The sequence below is a fragment of the Lucilia sericata genome, unplaced genomic scaffold (assembly GCF_015586225.1).
Source record: "Lucilia sericata isolate MDLA Ls3-8-SP2 unplaced genomic scaffold, ASM1558622v1 Contig000914F_arrow, whole genome shotgun sequence".
Lineage (NCBI taxonomy): Eukaryota > Metazoa > Arthropoda > Insecta > Diptera > Calliphoridae > Lucilia > Lucilia sericata.
The window spans coordinates 75,000-91,557 of record NW_023994901.1 but is presented as its reverse complement, the minus strand read 5'-3'; the positions used below and the strand labels follow the sequence as shown (position 1 = coordinate 91,557).

The 16,558-nt window shown below is 30.3% G+C and overlaps 2 protein-coding genes across 2 annotated transcripts; one reads left to right on the top strand and one right to left on the bottom strand.

The window, feature by feature from the left end:
- The first annotated feature begins 1,064 nt into the window (after positions 1-1,064).
- Positions 1,065-12,147, top strand: LOC119609020 (dihydrolipoyllysine-residue succinyltransferase component of 2-oxoglutarate dehydrogenase complex, mitochondrial). The gene is made up of 7 exons (XM_037963691.1): positions 1,065-1,339; positions 1,851-1,945; positions 2,017-2,127; positions 4,804-5,373; positions 6,771-6,915; positions 11,369-11,674; positions 11,736-12,147. Exons 1-7 carry the CDS (start codon positions 1,256-1,258, stop codon positions 11,868-11,870), a joined length of 1,446 nt encoding a protein of 481 aa, XP_037819619.1. The 5' UTR covers positions 1,065-1,255; the 3' UTR covers positions 11,871-12,147.
- Positions 12,148-12,405: 258 nt separating this feature from the next.
- LOC119609019 lies at positions 12,406-12,959 on the bottom strand. The gene is made up of 2 exons (XM_037963690.1): positions 12,717-12,959; positions 12,406-12,594 (listed from the first exon to the last, which is right to left on the bottom strand). The coding sequence occupies exons 1-2, from the start codon at positions 12,957-12,959 to the stop codon at positions 12,406-12,408; spliced, it is 432 nt and encodes a 143-aa protein (XP_037819618.1).
- Positions 12,960-16,558: the final 3,599 nt, after the last annotated feature.

The following is a 16,558-nucleotide window of genomic DNA, read 5'->3' as shown; positions in this document are numbered from 1 at the left end:
ACAATAAAAATGTTTATGTTAACTCCAGAGTAGAAATTGTATGTTCTACACTCTAGAGTAGAAATTGTTTGACTCTGGAGTGGATTAAAAGGAGGTAGACAAATTTGAAATTCTATGTATAATATAGAAAAATATAAAAATAGAATGTAGAGTAAACCTAGTTTAAAATTTAAAAAATTCAAAATAAAATTGAGAATTTTACATTACAAATTGATAAAAATATAAAATAAATTGAGAATTTCAAACTGATTTTAAAATATATATATATCAGAACTTCTATTAAATTTACAAAATTCCAAGTAAAATTGAGAATTTCAAACTCAAATCGATAAAATTCCAAAAGAATATGAAAATTTAATATTTAGAAAATTTCACAAAAAAACGAGAAAATTTAAATAAAAATTGGAAAAATTTTAATTGAAATTCAGAAAATTTCAAATAAAATTGAAGAAATAAGAAAACTATTAAAATTGAAATGTTTTTGTAATAACCCTACCATCAGTTGAAATTAATTAAAAATATTAAATTTTTTAAAAATTTTCTCAAAATGAAATTTAAGTTTAACTTAAATTTCAATTGGAATGACAATTCATAAATTAATTTAAAATCTGCTGAATGAAAATTTTAAATACTTAATTTTAAGTGAAATTTTCTTAATATAAAATGGAAATTCTTAATTTTATTAGGATTTCTAATAATTTAAAAAATTAAAAATATTTTAAATTGAAATTCTCTATCTCTTTTAATGTAATTTTCTCAATATTAATGAAAAATGTGTAGCTCAAAAATCCATGATACAGTATTGAAAGATCTTTCATATAAAAAACAAAATACCAAATATTTTACAATTAATGTTTGGGTTCTATAAATATAAAAAAACATAAGTAAAAATATAGTCACATTTTAAGTATTTTCGTCGTCATCCCTGCCGAAATTTCCTACCAGCCTTTTGTATTATTTTTAGTACATTTTGACATTTTCCACAATTTGCTCTCCCACATTGTCAAAATTTTTTTCTTGTCATTTTGACAATTCCCAGAAAAATGTCAAATTTTTTGTTAAAACTTCACTCTCACGTCGCTTTCGGAAACGTTCATTGGTGCTGCTGCTACACTGAGTCGCATGTCGACCTGTGGGAAAAAGTGAAAAAAAAGTGAAAGAATTTGTTAAAACGAAAATTTGGAAACCTTTCTAAATTGTTTAAATATAAAACAAATAGAGAAACGAACGAAACAAAAACAAATAATTTAAAAAAATGTCCGGAATAATATCGATAACATCGCGACGTTTACCGCGTAATGTACTCAGTCTGGGTATGCAAGCGGCTCGTAGCCAAGAAGTAAGTAAATGAAGGGATAAATGGATGAAAGTGACTGGATTTAGCAGTCAATGCCATACAGAAATGCAAGATTATAGAGTAAAGGGCAAGAGGGTGTGGCGCGGGGGGTCACACCTGAAAAGGGGCAATTGTGCTAAAGACACGAATGAATGAAAGAAAATTTTAAGCATCCCATGGATTATGTAATGTGGAAAAGTGTTAAAATTCTTAAAACAAAAACTTATGAATGGAAAACCAGAATGTATTAGAGTTTTTACTTAAGCAAATGTATGATTCACGTGACTTATATTATGTTCTATAACGAAAAAAAAAATATTAAAACATTTGTGTTTTATTAAAAAGTTTAAAGCAAAATAATTTTTTTATTAAAAGTGTTGTGCAATCATTGATTTTCACTTTTTTTCTGTCTGCTGCTAAATAAATGTTTATCTTTTAATTTTGTTTTTATATTAAAGAAAATATGTAGTTGTTGCCAAAATTATTTTTATTTATTGTTGTTCTTTTTATTCAGGTTAAAAGTGCCAATGTTGTTCGTCAATATGCCAGATTAGCTACAGTCCAAGCTCAACTTTTTGCTGAATCCCAGTCTGCAGTTACTGCCAGCAGGTGGGTTTTATAAGAAAATTTAATAAATTCTCTTTAAAATTAAATTAATTATTAATTTTGTTAATTTTTAGACCTTTGGGCGTTATGGCCAGCCAAAGTTTCCATACCTCTGTTAGTTTGTGGAATTTGGAAACCATTAAAGTTCCCCCTTTTGCTGATTCCGTATCGGAAGGTGATGTTAAGTAAGTTTTATTTACTTTTTTATTCATTTTATTTAATTTTGTCTTTAATATTATTTTATTTGCGTCTACCTTTCCCCTTGTTAGATTTTGGTTTAATTTGAAACGTGTATAGCGTTTTTTTGTCAAGGTCCCCTAAGTGGGTCATTGGCTTTTACACAGCTTTTGTTTTGTACTTTTTGTCTGAATATCTACCCGGTTTTTAGCTAAATTTCAACATTATAAAACGGTTGTTTATCAAATAAATTTAACAGCGAGTTTTTTATTAAAATTTTTTTACAAAGTAGATTATTTAATAAAATAATCGGCTTCGGAAAACAACAAACTCTGTTTAGAGTCTTTTCAAATGAAAACTTTTAATTTCTATTAAAAACATAAGTCAAATGAACCCATTTAATTAAATTCATCTTAGTTATACAGATTCCTCTGCTATGAACCTACATTCACTGATTGAAAGTTTCAAAATTAGTTTTTTTACTGTTTTCTGTCTGCCTTTTCTAAAAAAATAATCAAACTATTATTTATTGTAAAATAGTTTAAACTGTTGATTATATGGATATTGATTACAGCTTGTTACGACTCCATACGGGGTATTTAAAACTAAAAATTATGTCAGAATGTATCTATGAAAAAGTGTTTTTACTATATTTATCACTTCTAGTAGTAATATTAGTATCCACCAATTGCGCCTTCTACACTTATTCAGATATTTCCAGTTATTGCTCTTAATTAACGAGCCGTTTTTTTATATTTATAAAATTAAAGTAAAACTTGTATTACAACTTATTCTATAAAATTTCTTATTATGTATCATAATATTATTAAATTAACAAACGTAATGTCTACAATTGTTTGGTTTCTAGCCGATTGTCGTGACATATTGTTATAAATTTGTAAACAATATAACATGTGAAAGTGTGATCTAAACAATTCACGAGTTCTTAATTGAAAGCAAATAAATCGTATGAAATCGTATGAATAATCGGACTATTCAATAGACTTGACAGTAGCTATTTGCATAGATTATACTACTAGTCTTTGGAATAGTTCATAGACTAGCTACTAGAAGAGTTCATTGACTGGATCATGCACTTGTCCATAGACTAGGTTATAGACTAGTCAATAGACTACTTCATAGACTAGTCAATATATTAGATCATAGACTATTTCATTGATTAGTTTAGAGACTAGTTCATAGAATATATAGTGGATAAGTTCATAGGATAGACAATAGATTAGTTCATATACTATTCAATAAACAAGTCTATAAACTAGTCAATAGAATAGTCCACTAGATGATAGACTAGTTCACTTACTGGTCAATAGAATAGTTCATAAACTACTCAAAAGAATAGTCCATAGACTAGTTCACGGAGTCGTTAAAAGACAATTTCAAAGACTACTTCATAAAGTAGTCAATAAACTAGTACACGAAGTAATCAATAGACTTGTCCATAGACTAAACTCTAGACTAATTCATAGACTAGTTCACAGACCATTTCATTGACTTGTTTATAGACTATTTAATATACTATTCAAAAAACTGTCGAAGTTGTCCACATGGAAGAAGATTAAAATAAGAAAGTTATGAGTCCTTATGAAACGATCAAAGTTTTCTAGTTTTATAGTTTAAGAAGATCATTTTTAAAACTTGTGTAATAAATTCAATCTATTTCAAAACTATAGCAATAAATGAGCAGCTCTACAAAAAATTACCACACAATCTTCTCTTTTAAAACAAATAATTTTGTTTATAAACATTTCGATTAAAAAGACTGACATCAATTTAAAAGTAAGATATCGTATTAAGACACTTACAATATTTGTAAAAACACAAACATAAACAGTATCTACTACAAGGTAATACAATAATATACTACCCCAACAAAACGTGCCTTTTTTATACAAATTCAAATAATGAATTTGCGAAATATTTATTAAAATTATTTAAAAAAATCTTGCTTAAATCTAGAACCTAAATATTGTACATAATTTTAAAGGTTGTCTGTTTTTTCTTTCGCTTATAAAATTTACATGTAACTAAATTATTTATACACAGTGATTTTTTCAATGACTCATTTTAAAAGCTCAGACACATAAGATTTTTAATTAATGCAGCGCTTAGCTAAACTAGTTGTCTGGGTAAACGGCGGCCGGCTTTTTAAAAGGTTTACGATTTGCTTATGCAAAAAAGCAAATTATAATGATGTTGTTTGAAATAATAATTCATTTGTTTTACAAATAAATCACTTTCACTATGATTTGATTTCGAGTACTTATAGATAATAAATCTATTATTATATTGTTATTTCTTTTGGACATGTGTTGTTATTTTGTGTGAAAATTCCCAAAACTAAAATATTTACGTCTACTTTACAGCATTCATTGTTACCACCAGTTGAATAATAAAATTGATAAAGTAGAAAGAAGGCTTGGAGGTCTTAACAGTAATGTTATCTAGATTATAAAAGAATTAATGATAAGATTAAATAGAAATTTCCATTAAGAAATCTTATAAATTTAAAAAAAAGTTGTTTAAAGAAAACTAAAATTAAAAATTAAGTGAAAAAAACTTTTAAGAAAAATCAATAATTTTGACCATTCCTTTTTAAAGGTAGATTTTGTTTAATATTCTTTCAACTATTAATTATTTTTCTTTCTTCCTCTATTTTCTTACAGATTCACTTGCAAGGTTGGCGACTATGTCAAGGTCGATCAAACTGTTATGGAAATCGAAACCGATAAGACCACTGTCGGTGTACCAGCACCCTTTGGCGGTATTATTAAGGAAATTTTGGTCAGCGATGGTGATACCGTGAAAGCTGGTCAAGCTTTATTCAAATTGGAGAAGGCTGATGCCAGTGCTGCCCCAGCTGCCGCTCCCAAAGCCGATACACCACCTCCACCACCAGCAGCTAAACCAGCCGCTGCTGCTCCTCCACCACCACCAGCTGCCAAGCCAGCTGCTGCCGCTGCTCCACCACCACCAAAACCAGCAGCTCCACGTCCCCCACCACCACCACCAGCAGCTCCAACTGCCTCTATTCCATCAGCATCTATTCCACGTGCTCCTGGTGTAGTTCCACCACAGGTTAAGGTACCACCAAGCGATTATTCACGTCAAATCACTGGTACTCGTACCGAACAACGTGTCAAAATGAACCGTATGCGTCTAAAGATTGCCGCCCGTTTGAAGGAAGCCCAAAATGTAAACGCCATGTTGACCACATTCAATGAAATTGATATGAGGTAAGTTTGATCTTTCTTTGGGAACTCGAACTGAACTAGAACTGAACTAGAACTGAACTAGAACTGAACTAGAACTGAACTAGAACTGAACTAGAACTGAACTAGAACTGAACTAGAACTGAACTAGAACTGAACTAGAACTGAACTAGAACTGAACTAGAACTGAACTAGAACTGAACTAGAACTGAACTAGAACTGAACTAGAACTGAACTAGAACTGAACTAGAACTGAACTAGAACTGAACTAGAACTGAACTAGAACTGAACTAGAACTGACTAGAACTGAACTAGAACTGAACTAGAACTGAACTAGAACTGAACTAGAACTGAACTAGAACTGAACTAGAACTGAACTAGAACTGAACTAGAACTGAACTAGAACTGAACTAGAACTGAACTAGAACTGAACTAGAAACTGAACTAGAACTGAACTAGAACTGAACTAGACTGAACTAGAACTGAACTAGAACTGAACTAGAACTGAACTAGAACTGAACTAGAACTGAACTAGAACTGAACTAGAACTGAACTAGAACTGAACTAGAACTGAACTAGAACTGAACTAGAAACTGAAACTAGAACTGAACTAGAACTGAACTAGAACTGAACTAGAACTGAACTAGAACTGAACTAGAACTGAACTAGAACTGAACTAGAACTGAACTAGAACTGAACTAGAACTGAACTAGAACTGAACTAGAACTGAACTAGAAACTGAACTAGAACTGAACTAGAACTAGAACTAGAACGAACTAGAACTGAACTAGAACTGAACTAGAACTGAACTAGAACTGAACTAGAACTGAACTAGAACTGAACTAGAACTGAACTAGAACTGAACTAGAACTGAACTAGAACTGAACTAGAACTGAACTAGAACTGAACTAGAACTGAACTAGAACTGAACTAGAACTGAACTAGAACTGAACTAGAACTGAACTAGAACTGAACTAGAACTGAACTAGAACTGAACTAGAACTGAACTAGAACTGAACTAGAACTGAACTAGAACTGAACTAGAACTGAACTAGAACTGAACTAGAACTGAACTAGAACTGAACTAGAACTGAACTAGAACTGAACTAGAACTGAACTAGAACTGAACTAGAACTGAACAAACTAGAACTGAACTAGAACTGAACTAGAACTGAACTAGAACTGAACTAGAACTGAACTAGAACTGAACTAGAACTGAACTAGAACTGAACTAGAACTGAACTAGAACTGAACTAGAACTGAACTAGAACTGACTAGAACTGAACTAGAACTGAACTAGACTGACTAACTGAACTAGAACTGATACTACCAACTGAACTAGAACAGTTGAGATACTCTGACAACATTTCTATAGCAAAAGTTATTTGGCAATTTATACTTAAATATTTTAATTTTCTTAGTGGTGCTATGGCCTTCCGTAAGGAACACTTGGAAGCCTTCCAAAAGAAATTTGGCATTAAGATTGGTTTCATGTCCATCTTTACCAAAGCTGCTGCCTATGCCTTGCAAGATCAACCCGTTGTAAATGCGGTTATTGATGGTGCTGTAAGTATAAACTTGAATGCCGTTTTAACGATTTACAGTAATTTTAGAAGTTTAAGAAACGAACCTTTTGAATGAAGGTTTATTCATTAAAAACTTTTTAAAACGGTTTTGATCGTTCATAATAGTTTAAAAGTACTTCATTCTTAAAGCTTTAATTAGACAAAAGAATTTAGAATTTCAAGAAACCATCGATCATTTGCAATTGCAAAATTGTGATTAAGTATATTAATATAATATTTAAATATCTAAAGATTATTTGGGATAAAATTATTTAAAAAACGATCATTTATTTTATTTATAATTGAAGAAAAAGAATTTTTTTTAATTTCTTCTACATTAATCAAGATTGTTCTAAAAAACGTAGCAATTGCTTATATTCTACAGTCGCTATGTTTATTTTTATGTTCTTTATTTTTTATCGTTTTGATAACTTTATCTGAAAAAATACAACATTTATATAAAAATTTCTTATAAATGAACTAAATACAAAGGCAAACGGTAATTAAATTTAAAAAATAATGTACATATATTATACTGCATTAAGCTTTTGGTTGGTTGGCTTTCATTAAACTTTTTTTTTGTTTGCCTACCTAACCATTTCTTTCATTTGATCTTTTCTTTTCGTCATAATTATCGTTTTAACAAATATTTCTTTAAATATAATGTGGCGATTCTTATATTTCTTTTTTTACTCTTTCCCTAAAGCAATTGTATACATATAAGTTTTACGCAATTCTCTAGTTATTTTGTGAAATACATTTTTACTTTATTTTCTAGGTCTGCTGACTTGTGACGTCAGTTGTATTTCCAAAATTTTAAATCGTGATGATCATGAGTCAACAATTTACTTTTTGCAGATTTCGTTAGCTTTTGCTTTTTGTTTATTTACTTATTTTTGCTTTAATTTTCTGTTTGATTTCTTTATTTATGCGCATAATTTGTACATATTACTAGGTGAAGAAGTTTAAATAAGATTTGTTTAACGATTTTTGTTTATATAAGATGAAATACTCATATTCTCTCTCTCTCTCTTATACAAAAATACAATGATAAGAAAATGTTTACATCAGGAATGGAAAATCAAAATTTTAAAATAGTATTAACTTATAACAAAAATAGTACTATACTAGGTTTTAAGGAACTAAACTAATTTTCAGCTAGACAAGATAGACAGGCTATAGACTAGAATATAGACCCAGACAATACACTAGATTAGAGACTATAGAATACACTATATAATATACTATAATAGACTAGACAATAGACTAGACTATAGACTAGACTATAGACTAGACTATAGACTATACTATAGAGACTTTAGACTAATATAGATAGACTAGAGACTAGACTATATAGACTAGACTATAGACTAGACTATAGACTAGACTAGATAGACTTAGACTTATGCTGACTATTAGACTATAGACTATAGACTTTCGACTATAGACTAGACTATAGACTAGACTATAGACTAGACTATAGACTAGACTATAGACTAGACTATTTAGACTAGACTTAGACTAGAGACTAACTATAGACTAGGGACTATAGACTAGACTAAGACTATAGACTAGACTATAACTAGACTATAGACTATAGACTAGACTATAGACTAGACTAAGACTAGACTATAGACTAGACTATAGACTAGACTATAGACTAGACTATAGACTAGACTATAGACTAGACTATAGACTAGACTATAGACTAGACTATAGACTAGACTATAGACTAGACTATAGACTAGACTATAGACTAGACTATAGACTAGACTGTAGACTAGACTATAGACTAGACTATAGACTAGACTATAGACTAGACTATAGACTAGACTATAGACTAGACTATAGACTAGACTATAGACTAGACTATAGACTAGACTATAGACTAGACTATAGATTAGACTATAGACTAGACTATAGACTAGACTATAGACTAGACTATAGACTAGACTATAGACTAGCCTATAGACTAAACTATAGACTAGACTATAGACTAGACTATAGACTAGCCTATAGACTAAACTATAGACTAGACTATAGACTAGCCTATAGACTAGACTATAGACTAGCCTATAGACTAGACTATAGACTAGCCTATAGACTAGACTATAGACTAGACTATAGACTAGACTATAGACTAGACTAGACTATAGACTAGACTAGACTAGACTATAGACTAGACTAGACTATAGACTAGACTATAGACTAGACTATAGACTAGACTATAGACTAGACTATAGACTAGACTAGACTATAGACTAGACTAGACTATAGACTAGACTAGACTAGACTAGACTATAGACTAGACTATAGACTAGACTATAGACTAGACTATAGACTAGACTATAGACTAGACTATAGACTAGACTATAGACTAGACTATAGACTAGACTATAGACTAGACTGTAGACTAGACTATAGACTAGACTATAGACTAGACTATAGACTAGACTTAGACTAGACTATGACTAGACTAGACTAGACTATAGACTAGACTATAGACTAGACTATAGACTAGACTATAGACTAGACTATAGACTAGACTATAGACTAGACTATAGACTAGACTATAGACTAGACTATAGACTAGACTATAGACTAGACTATAGACTAGACTATAGACTAGACTATAGACTAGACTATAGACTAGACTATAGACTAGACTATAGACTAGACTATAGACTAGACTATAGACTAGACTATAGACTAGACTATAGACTAGACTATAGACTAGACTATAGACTAGACTATAGACTAGACTATAGACTAGACTATAGACTAGACTATAGACTAGACTATAGACTAGACTATAGACTAGACTATAGACTAGACTATAGACTAGACTATAGACTAGACTATAGACTAGACTATAGACTAGACTAGACTAGACTATAGACTAGACTATAGACTAGACTATAGACTAGACTATAGACTAGACTATAGACTAGACTATAGACTAGACTATAGACTAGACTATAGACTAGACTATAGACTAGACTTAGACTAGACTATAGACTAGACTATAGACTAGATTATAGACTAGACTATAGACTAGACTATAGACTAGACTATAGACTAGACTATAGACTAGACTATAGACTAGACTATAGACTAGACTAGACTATAGACTATAGACTAGACTATAGACTAGACTATAGACTAGATATAGATAGATAGACTGAGGGACTATAGACTAGACTATAGATAGACTATAGAAATAAGACTAGACTATAGACTAGACTATAGACTAGACTATAGATAGACTATAGACTAGACTATAGACTAGACTATACTGACTATGACTAGACTATAGATAGACTAGTATAGACTAGGACTATAGGACAGTAGACTATAGACAGACTAAGACTAGACTATTAGACTAGACTATAGACTAGACTTATAGACTAGACTATAGACTAGACTATAGACTAGACTATAGACTAGACTATAGACTAACTATAGAAGACTATAGACTAGACTATAGACTAGACTTATAGACTAAGACTATAGAACTCGACTATAGGACTAGAGACTACTATCGACTGGACTATAAGGACACTAGACTACTAGACTAGACTATAGACTAGAGACTATAGACTAGACTATAGACTAGAGGACTATAGACTAGACTATAGAATAGGACTATAGACTGGACTATATACTAGGACTATAGACTAGACTATAGACCTAGGACTATAGACTAGACTATAGGACTAGACTATAGACTAGGACTATAGCCTAGACTATAGGACTAGACTATAGAACTAGGACTATAGACTAGACTCTATAGACTAGACTATAGACTAGACTATAGACTGGACTATAGACTATAGACTGGACTATAGACTAGGACTATAGACTAGACTATAGACTAGACTATAGACTAGACTATAGACTAGACTATAGACTATAGACTATAGACTAGACTATAGACTAGACTATACTAGACTACTAGACTATAGACTAGACTATAGACTAGACTATAGACTAGACTATAGACTAGACTTAGACTAGACTATAACTAGACTATAGACTAGACTATAGACTAGACTATAGACTAGACTATAGACTAGACTATAGACTAGACTATAGACTAGACTATAGACTAGACTATAGACTAGACTATAGACTAGACTATAGACTAGACTATAGACTAGACTATAGACTAGACTATAGACTAGACTATAGACTAGACTATAGACTAGACTATAGACTAGACTATAGACTAGATTATAGACTAGACTATAGACTAGATTATAGACTAGACTATAGACTAGACTATTGAACGAATTAACATTATGAGTTAGAAGATGTGATGAAAATTAACTATTTAATCTGTTTAGAAACAAAATGAGTTTAATTTGTTTTAAATTCACAAAATAATTTAAACAATTTTATTAAATTCACATGAATTAAACACTAATATATTTGTCTTTTTTAAACATTTACAGGAAATCGTATATCGTGATTATGTTGATATTTCTGTAGCCGTTGCTACCCCTAAAGGTTTGGTGGTGCCTGTTATCAGAAATGTTGAAGGCATGAATTATGCTGATATTGAAATTGCTATGGCTGCTTTGGGTGACAAGGCTCGCAAGGGTGCTATTGCTGTTGAAGATATGGACGGTGGTACCTTCACCATTAGTAATGGTGGTGTATTCGGTTCCCTTATGGGTACACCTATTATCAATCCACCACAAAGTGCTATCTTGGGTATGCATGGTATCTTTGAGAGACCCGTTGCTGTTAAGGGACAGGTAAATATGAATAATATAAATTGAAAACATTAAATTACATCGATTTTTTATTAATTAACAGGTTGTCATTCGCCCCATGATGTATGTAGCTCTTACTTACGATCACCGATTGATTGATGGTCGTGAGGCTGTTATGTTCTTACGTAAAATTAAGGCTGCCGTTGAAGATCCCAGAATTATTTTAGCTGGCTTGTAAATTAACTCTCTTGAGCTAAACATAAAAGTTTTCAAATCTTTGTAGAACAATGTATAAATTCTTTTATGTTTGCTGTTGTAGTCTTGTATACAAAAAAACCCAAAAAACACACACACACAAAAAAGTTTAAACAGCTTGCATATGAAAATGAAATGAATAAAAGTCTACTACTTAATCACTGGAAAACAAACCAAACCAACTTAAAAAAAAAAGTAAAAACTCTACAACACAAGTTTTATTTCGTAAATAAAAAGATAAATTTATAAAACTATCAAAATCACTATTGTTGTTTAAACTTTAAAATTATAAATGTAAAATATGTTTATGCAAAGTACCGGCTAATAATTCTATATACTTTCTACGTTTATTTTGCTGTCACAATCATCTACTTTATCTACAACAATTCTTCTATTTTTTTATGTTTGTGTAAATGTTTTATTTTAATTTATTAAAGAAACTAAAAATTAAAAAAAAGAACAAAAAAATAACAAAATATTGTCTTAAAAACCAATATAAGCAAATGTATATTTTATTTTTAATTCGTATTTTTTAAAGGCTTTTTGCGCATTTTTATTTTGTTTTCCACCGAACCCATTATCGTGGTTTCAAGAAGTTTTTCCTTTAATTGCCAAAGTTTGTATGTTAAGGAAAATTTACATTCCGGCACATAACTGGGCAAGTTATCGGCTTTAAAGTATAGGTTTATAATATTGACCTCAGTGTTCTGAAAGTGAAAAGAAATTACTTTTAAAATTGTTAACAATTTATTGAAATTTTTGATAAACTTTTACCAAACATTTTCTTCAAAAAAATCTCAACTTATAGAACACTATTCCCTATACTCACCTTCTTAATGGGACATTCTTTGGGAAAATTTTCCGAATACAAATAAACCTCATCTCGTATTAGTTTCAACATTTGCATAATATTGTTATTTTCGAAAAAGGAACAAGCATTAAATGATGTATTGATTAAAACAAAATCCGGTTGGCTGTTACGTTTTAAAGTTAATATCACATCAAACATGGGCTTATTGATTTCTTCCTCAAACTTCACATTAAAATTTAATCCTCCCTTATTACTGTCCATACCAATCGAGCAGTTGATATAGGATATTTTAGAACTATTACTAAAACATGTTACATCGGTTAGGTGAACGTTGAAGGGACGCTTAAAATGAGTTTTTTAAATGAAAAAAAAAAAAACTTTCTCTCTTATAAAGTATCATTTAATTTACCCAGGATAAGACAATTTTATTTGTAGAAATTATTATAGTTAAACACAATAAAATTTTCATCGTTGGTCTTTTAAATGTTCCAGTTAAACTGCAAATGTTATGGGAAAGTATTTTATATTTATCAACTATTTATAAATCAATTATGGTTAATGAGTGTATCAAAATATGTCTCGTTAATAACATTATCGCTAATAAGATCTTTTTTAATTAAGTCATTATGTTTTGATATTTGGTTTTTATTGTTTTCCAAATCATAGGATGTGGAACAAGGGGAAGAATGGTTGTGGAAAAACTATTTATAAATATGAGTCGCTCTAATATAATCTACTATAGTTTAATTAAATCGTTTTATACGATTCGTTCAAAATCTATTATTTATTTTAAAAATTTTAAGTGAGCATGATTCAAAAATTTATTCTGAAAATTAAATCTTGAAAATATCTTTGAAGAATTCATGATAATAGTAGTAATTCAGATAGATAGATAGATAGATAGATAGATAGATAGATAGATAGATAGATCGATAGATAGATAGATAGATAGATAGATATATAGTTAGAAAGATAGATAGATAGATAGATAGATAGATAGATAGATAGATAGATAGATAGATAGATAGATAGATAGATAGATAGATAGATAGATAGATAGATAGATAGATAGATAGATAGATAGATAGATAGATAGATAGATAGATAGATAGATAGATAGATAGATAGATAGATAGATAGATAGATAGATAGATAGATAGATAGATAGATAGATAGATAGATAGATAGATAGATAGATAGATAGATAGATAGATAGATAGATAGATAGATAGATAGATAGATAGATAGATAGATAGATAGATAGATAGATAGATAGATAGATAGATAGATAGATAGATAGATAGATAGATAGATAGATAGATAGATAGATAGATAGTAGATAGATAGATAGATAGATAGATAGATAGATAGATAGATAGATAGATAGATAGATAGATAGATAGATAGATAGATAGATAGATAGATAGATAGATAGATAGATAGATAGATAGATAGATAGATAGATAGATAGATAGATAGATAGATAGATAGATAGATAGATAGATAGATAGATAGATAGATAGATAGATAGATAGATAGATAGATAAGATAGATAGATAGATAGATAGATAGATAGATAGATAGATAGATAGATAGATAGATAGATAGATAGATAGATAGATAGATAGATAGATAGATAGATAGATAGATAGATAGATAGATAGATAGATAGATAGATAGATAGATAGATAGATAGATAGATAGATAGATAGATAGATAGATAGATAGATAGATAGATAGATAGATAGATAGATAGATAGATAGATAGATATATAGATAGATAGATAGATAGATAGATAGATAGATAGATAGATAGATAGATAGATAGATAGATAGATAGATAGATAGATAGATAGATAGATAGATAGATAGATAGATAGATAGATAGATAGATAGATAGATAGATAGATAGATAGATAGATAGATAGATAGATAGATAGATAGATAGATAGATAGATAGATAGATAGATAGATAGATAGATAGATAGATAGATAGATAGATAGATAGATAGATAGATAGATAGATAGATAGATAGATAGATAGATAGATAGATAGATAGATAGATAGATAGATAGATAGATAGATAGATAGATAGATAGATAGATAGATAGATAGATAGATAGATAGATAGATAGATAGATAGATAGATAGATAGATAGATAGATAGATAGATAGATAGATAGATAGATAGATAGATAGATAGATAGATAGATAGATAGATAGATAGATAGATAGATAGATAGATAGATAGATAGATAGATAGATAGATAGATAGATAGATAGATAGATAGGTAGATAGATAGATAGATAGATAGATAGATAGATAGATAGATAGATAGATAGATAGATAGATAGATAGATAGATAGATAGATAGATAGATAGATAGATAGATAGATAGATAGATAGATAGATAGATAGGGCATCATACGACCGTCCATATCTGATTGTTACTTACTTGTGGGGAGGGTATATTGGATTAGTGCTGATGTTTGTAACATACAAAAATATTCGTCCTAAAGTATACCAATCGGCTTAGAATCGTTTTCTGAGTCCATTAAGCTATGCCCGTCCATCCGTCTGGCTGGTTGTCCATTTAAACCTTGCAAGGTACAGGTCACAATTTTCAAGATAATTGGATGAAATTTGGCACACACGCTTTTTTTTTTGCCCAAAAGCCCAGAAGCCTACTGAAAATGGTTAAAATCCGTCCATTATTTCACCTAGCCCTCATACAACAGAACCCCCCGAAAAGGGCTTCTGAGCTCATAATTATGTTAAATATACCTGTATATCGATAAAAAGTGGCAGAACTAAGTTTTATGCAAGCCTTGATGACTTTGCCAAATTTCATAGAGATTGGGCCTCATTTGACCCTAGCCCCCATACAAAGTCCTCTTCAGAAAATTACTTGAATGTCAAAAATTAACTTATAAACACAAATATCGCGATGGAATTCAGCGCAAATAAATATTATATAAATATAAATTTTTGTCGGACTTGGTCCATATTTGACCCTAGCCCACATATAAAGCCTTTTTCAGAAAATTAATTTTTATACCCACCATCAAAAAGATGGGGGGTATATTGTTTTTGTCATTCCGTTTGTAACACATCGAAATATTCATCTAGGACCCATAAAAGTATATATATTCTGGAACCTCATTAAATTCTAAGACGATCTAGCCATGTCCGTCCGTCTGTCTGTCCGTCTGTTGAAAACACGATAGAGTCCAAACGGAAGCAGCTAGCGAGCTGAAATTTTGCACAAATATTTTATATTGATGCAGTTTGTTTGGTATTGAAAATGGGCAATATCGGTCCACGATTTCGCCTAGCCCCCATATAAGGTCCCCCTCAGAAAATGACATTAACGCTCATAACTGACTAAAAGAAGCAGCTATAGCGATGAAATTCGTCATAAACATATTTTTTAGGAATCTTAGTATCATTGTAAAATTTTATAAGGATCGGTCCATAATTGACCCTATCCCCCATATAAGGTCCCCCTCAGAAAATGACAATAACGCTCATAACTGACTAAAAAAAGCAGCTATAGCAATGAAATTCGACATAAACATATTTTATAGGAATCTTAATATCATTGTAAAATTTTATAAGGATCGGTCCATAATTGACCCTATCCCCCATATAAGGTCCCCCTCAGAAAATGACATTAACGCTCATAACTGACTAAAAGAAGCAGCTATAGCGATGAAATTCGTCATAAACATATTTTTTAGGAATCTTAGTATCATTGTAAAATTTTATAAGGATCGGTCCATAATTGACCCTATCCCCCATATAAGGTCCCCCTCAGAAAATGACATTAACGCTCATAACTGACTAAAAAAAGCAGCT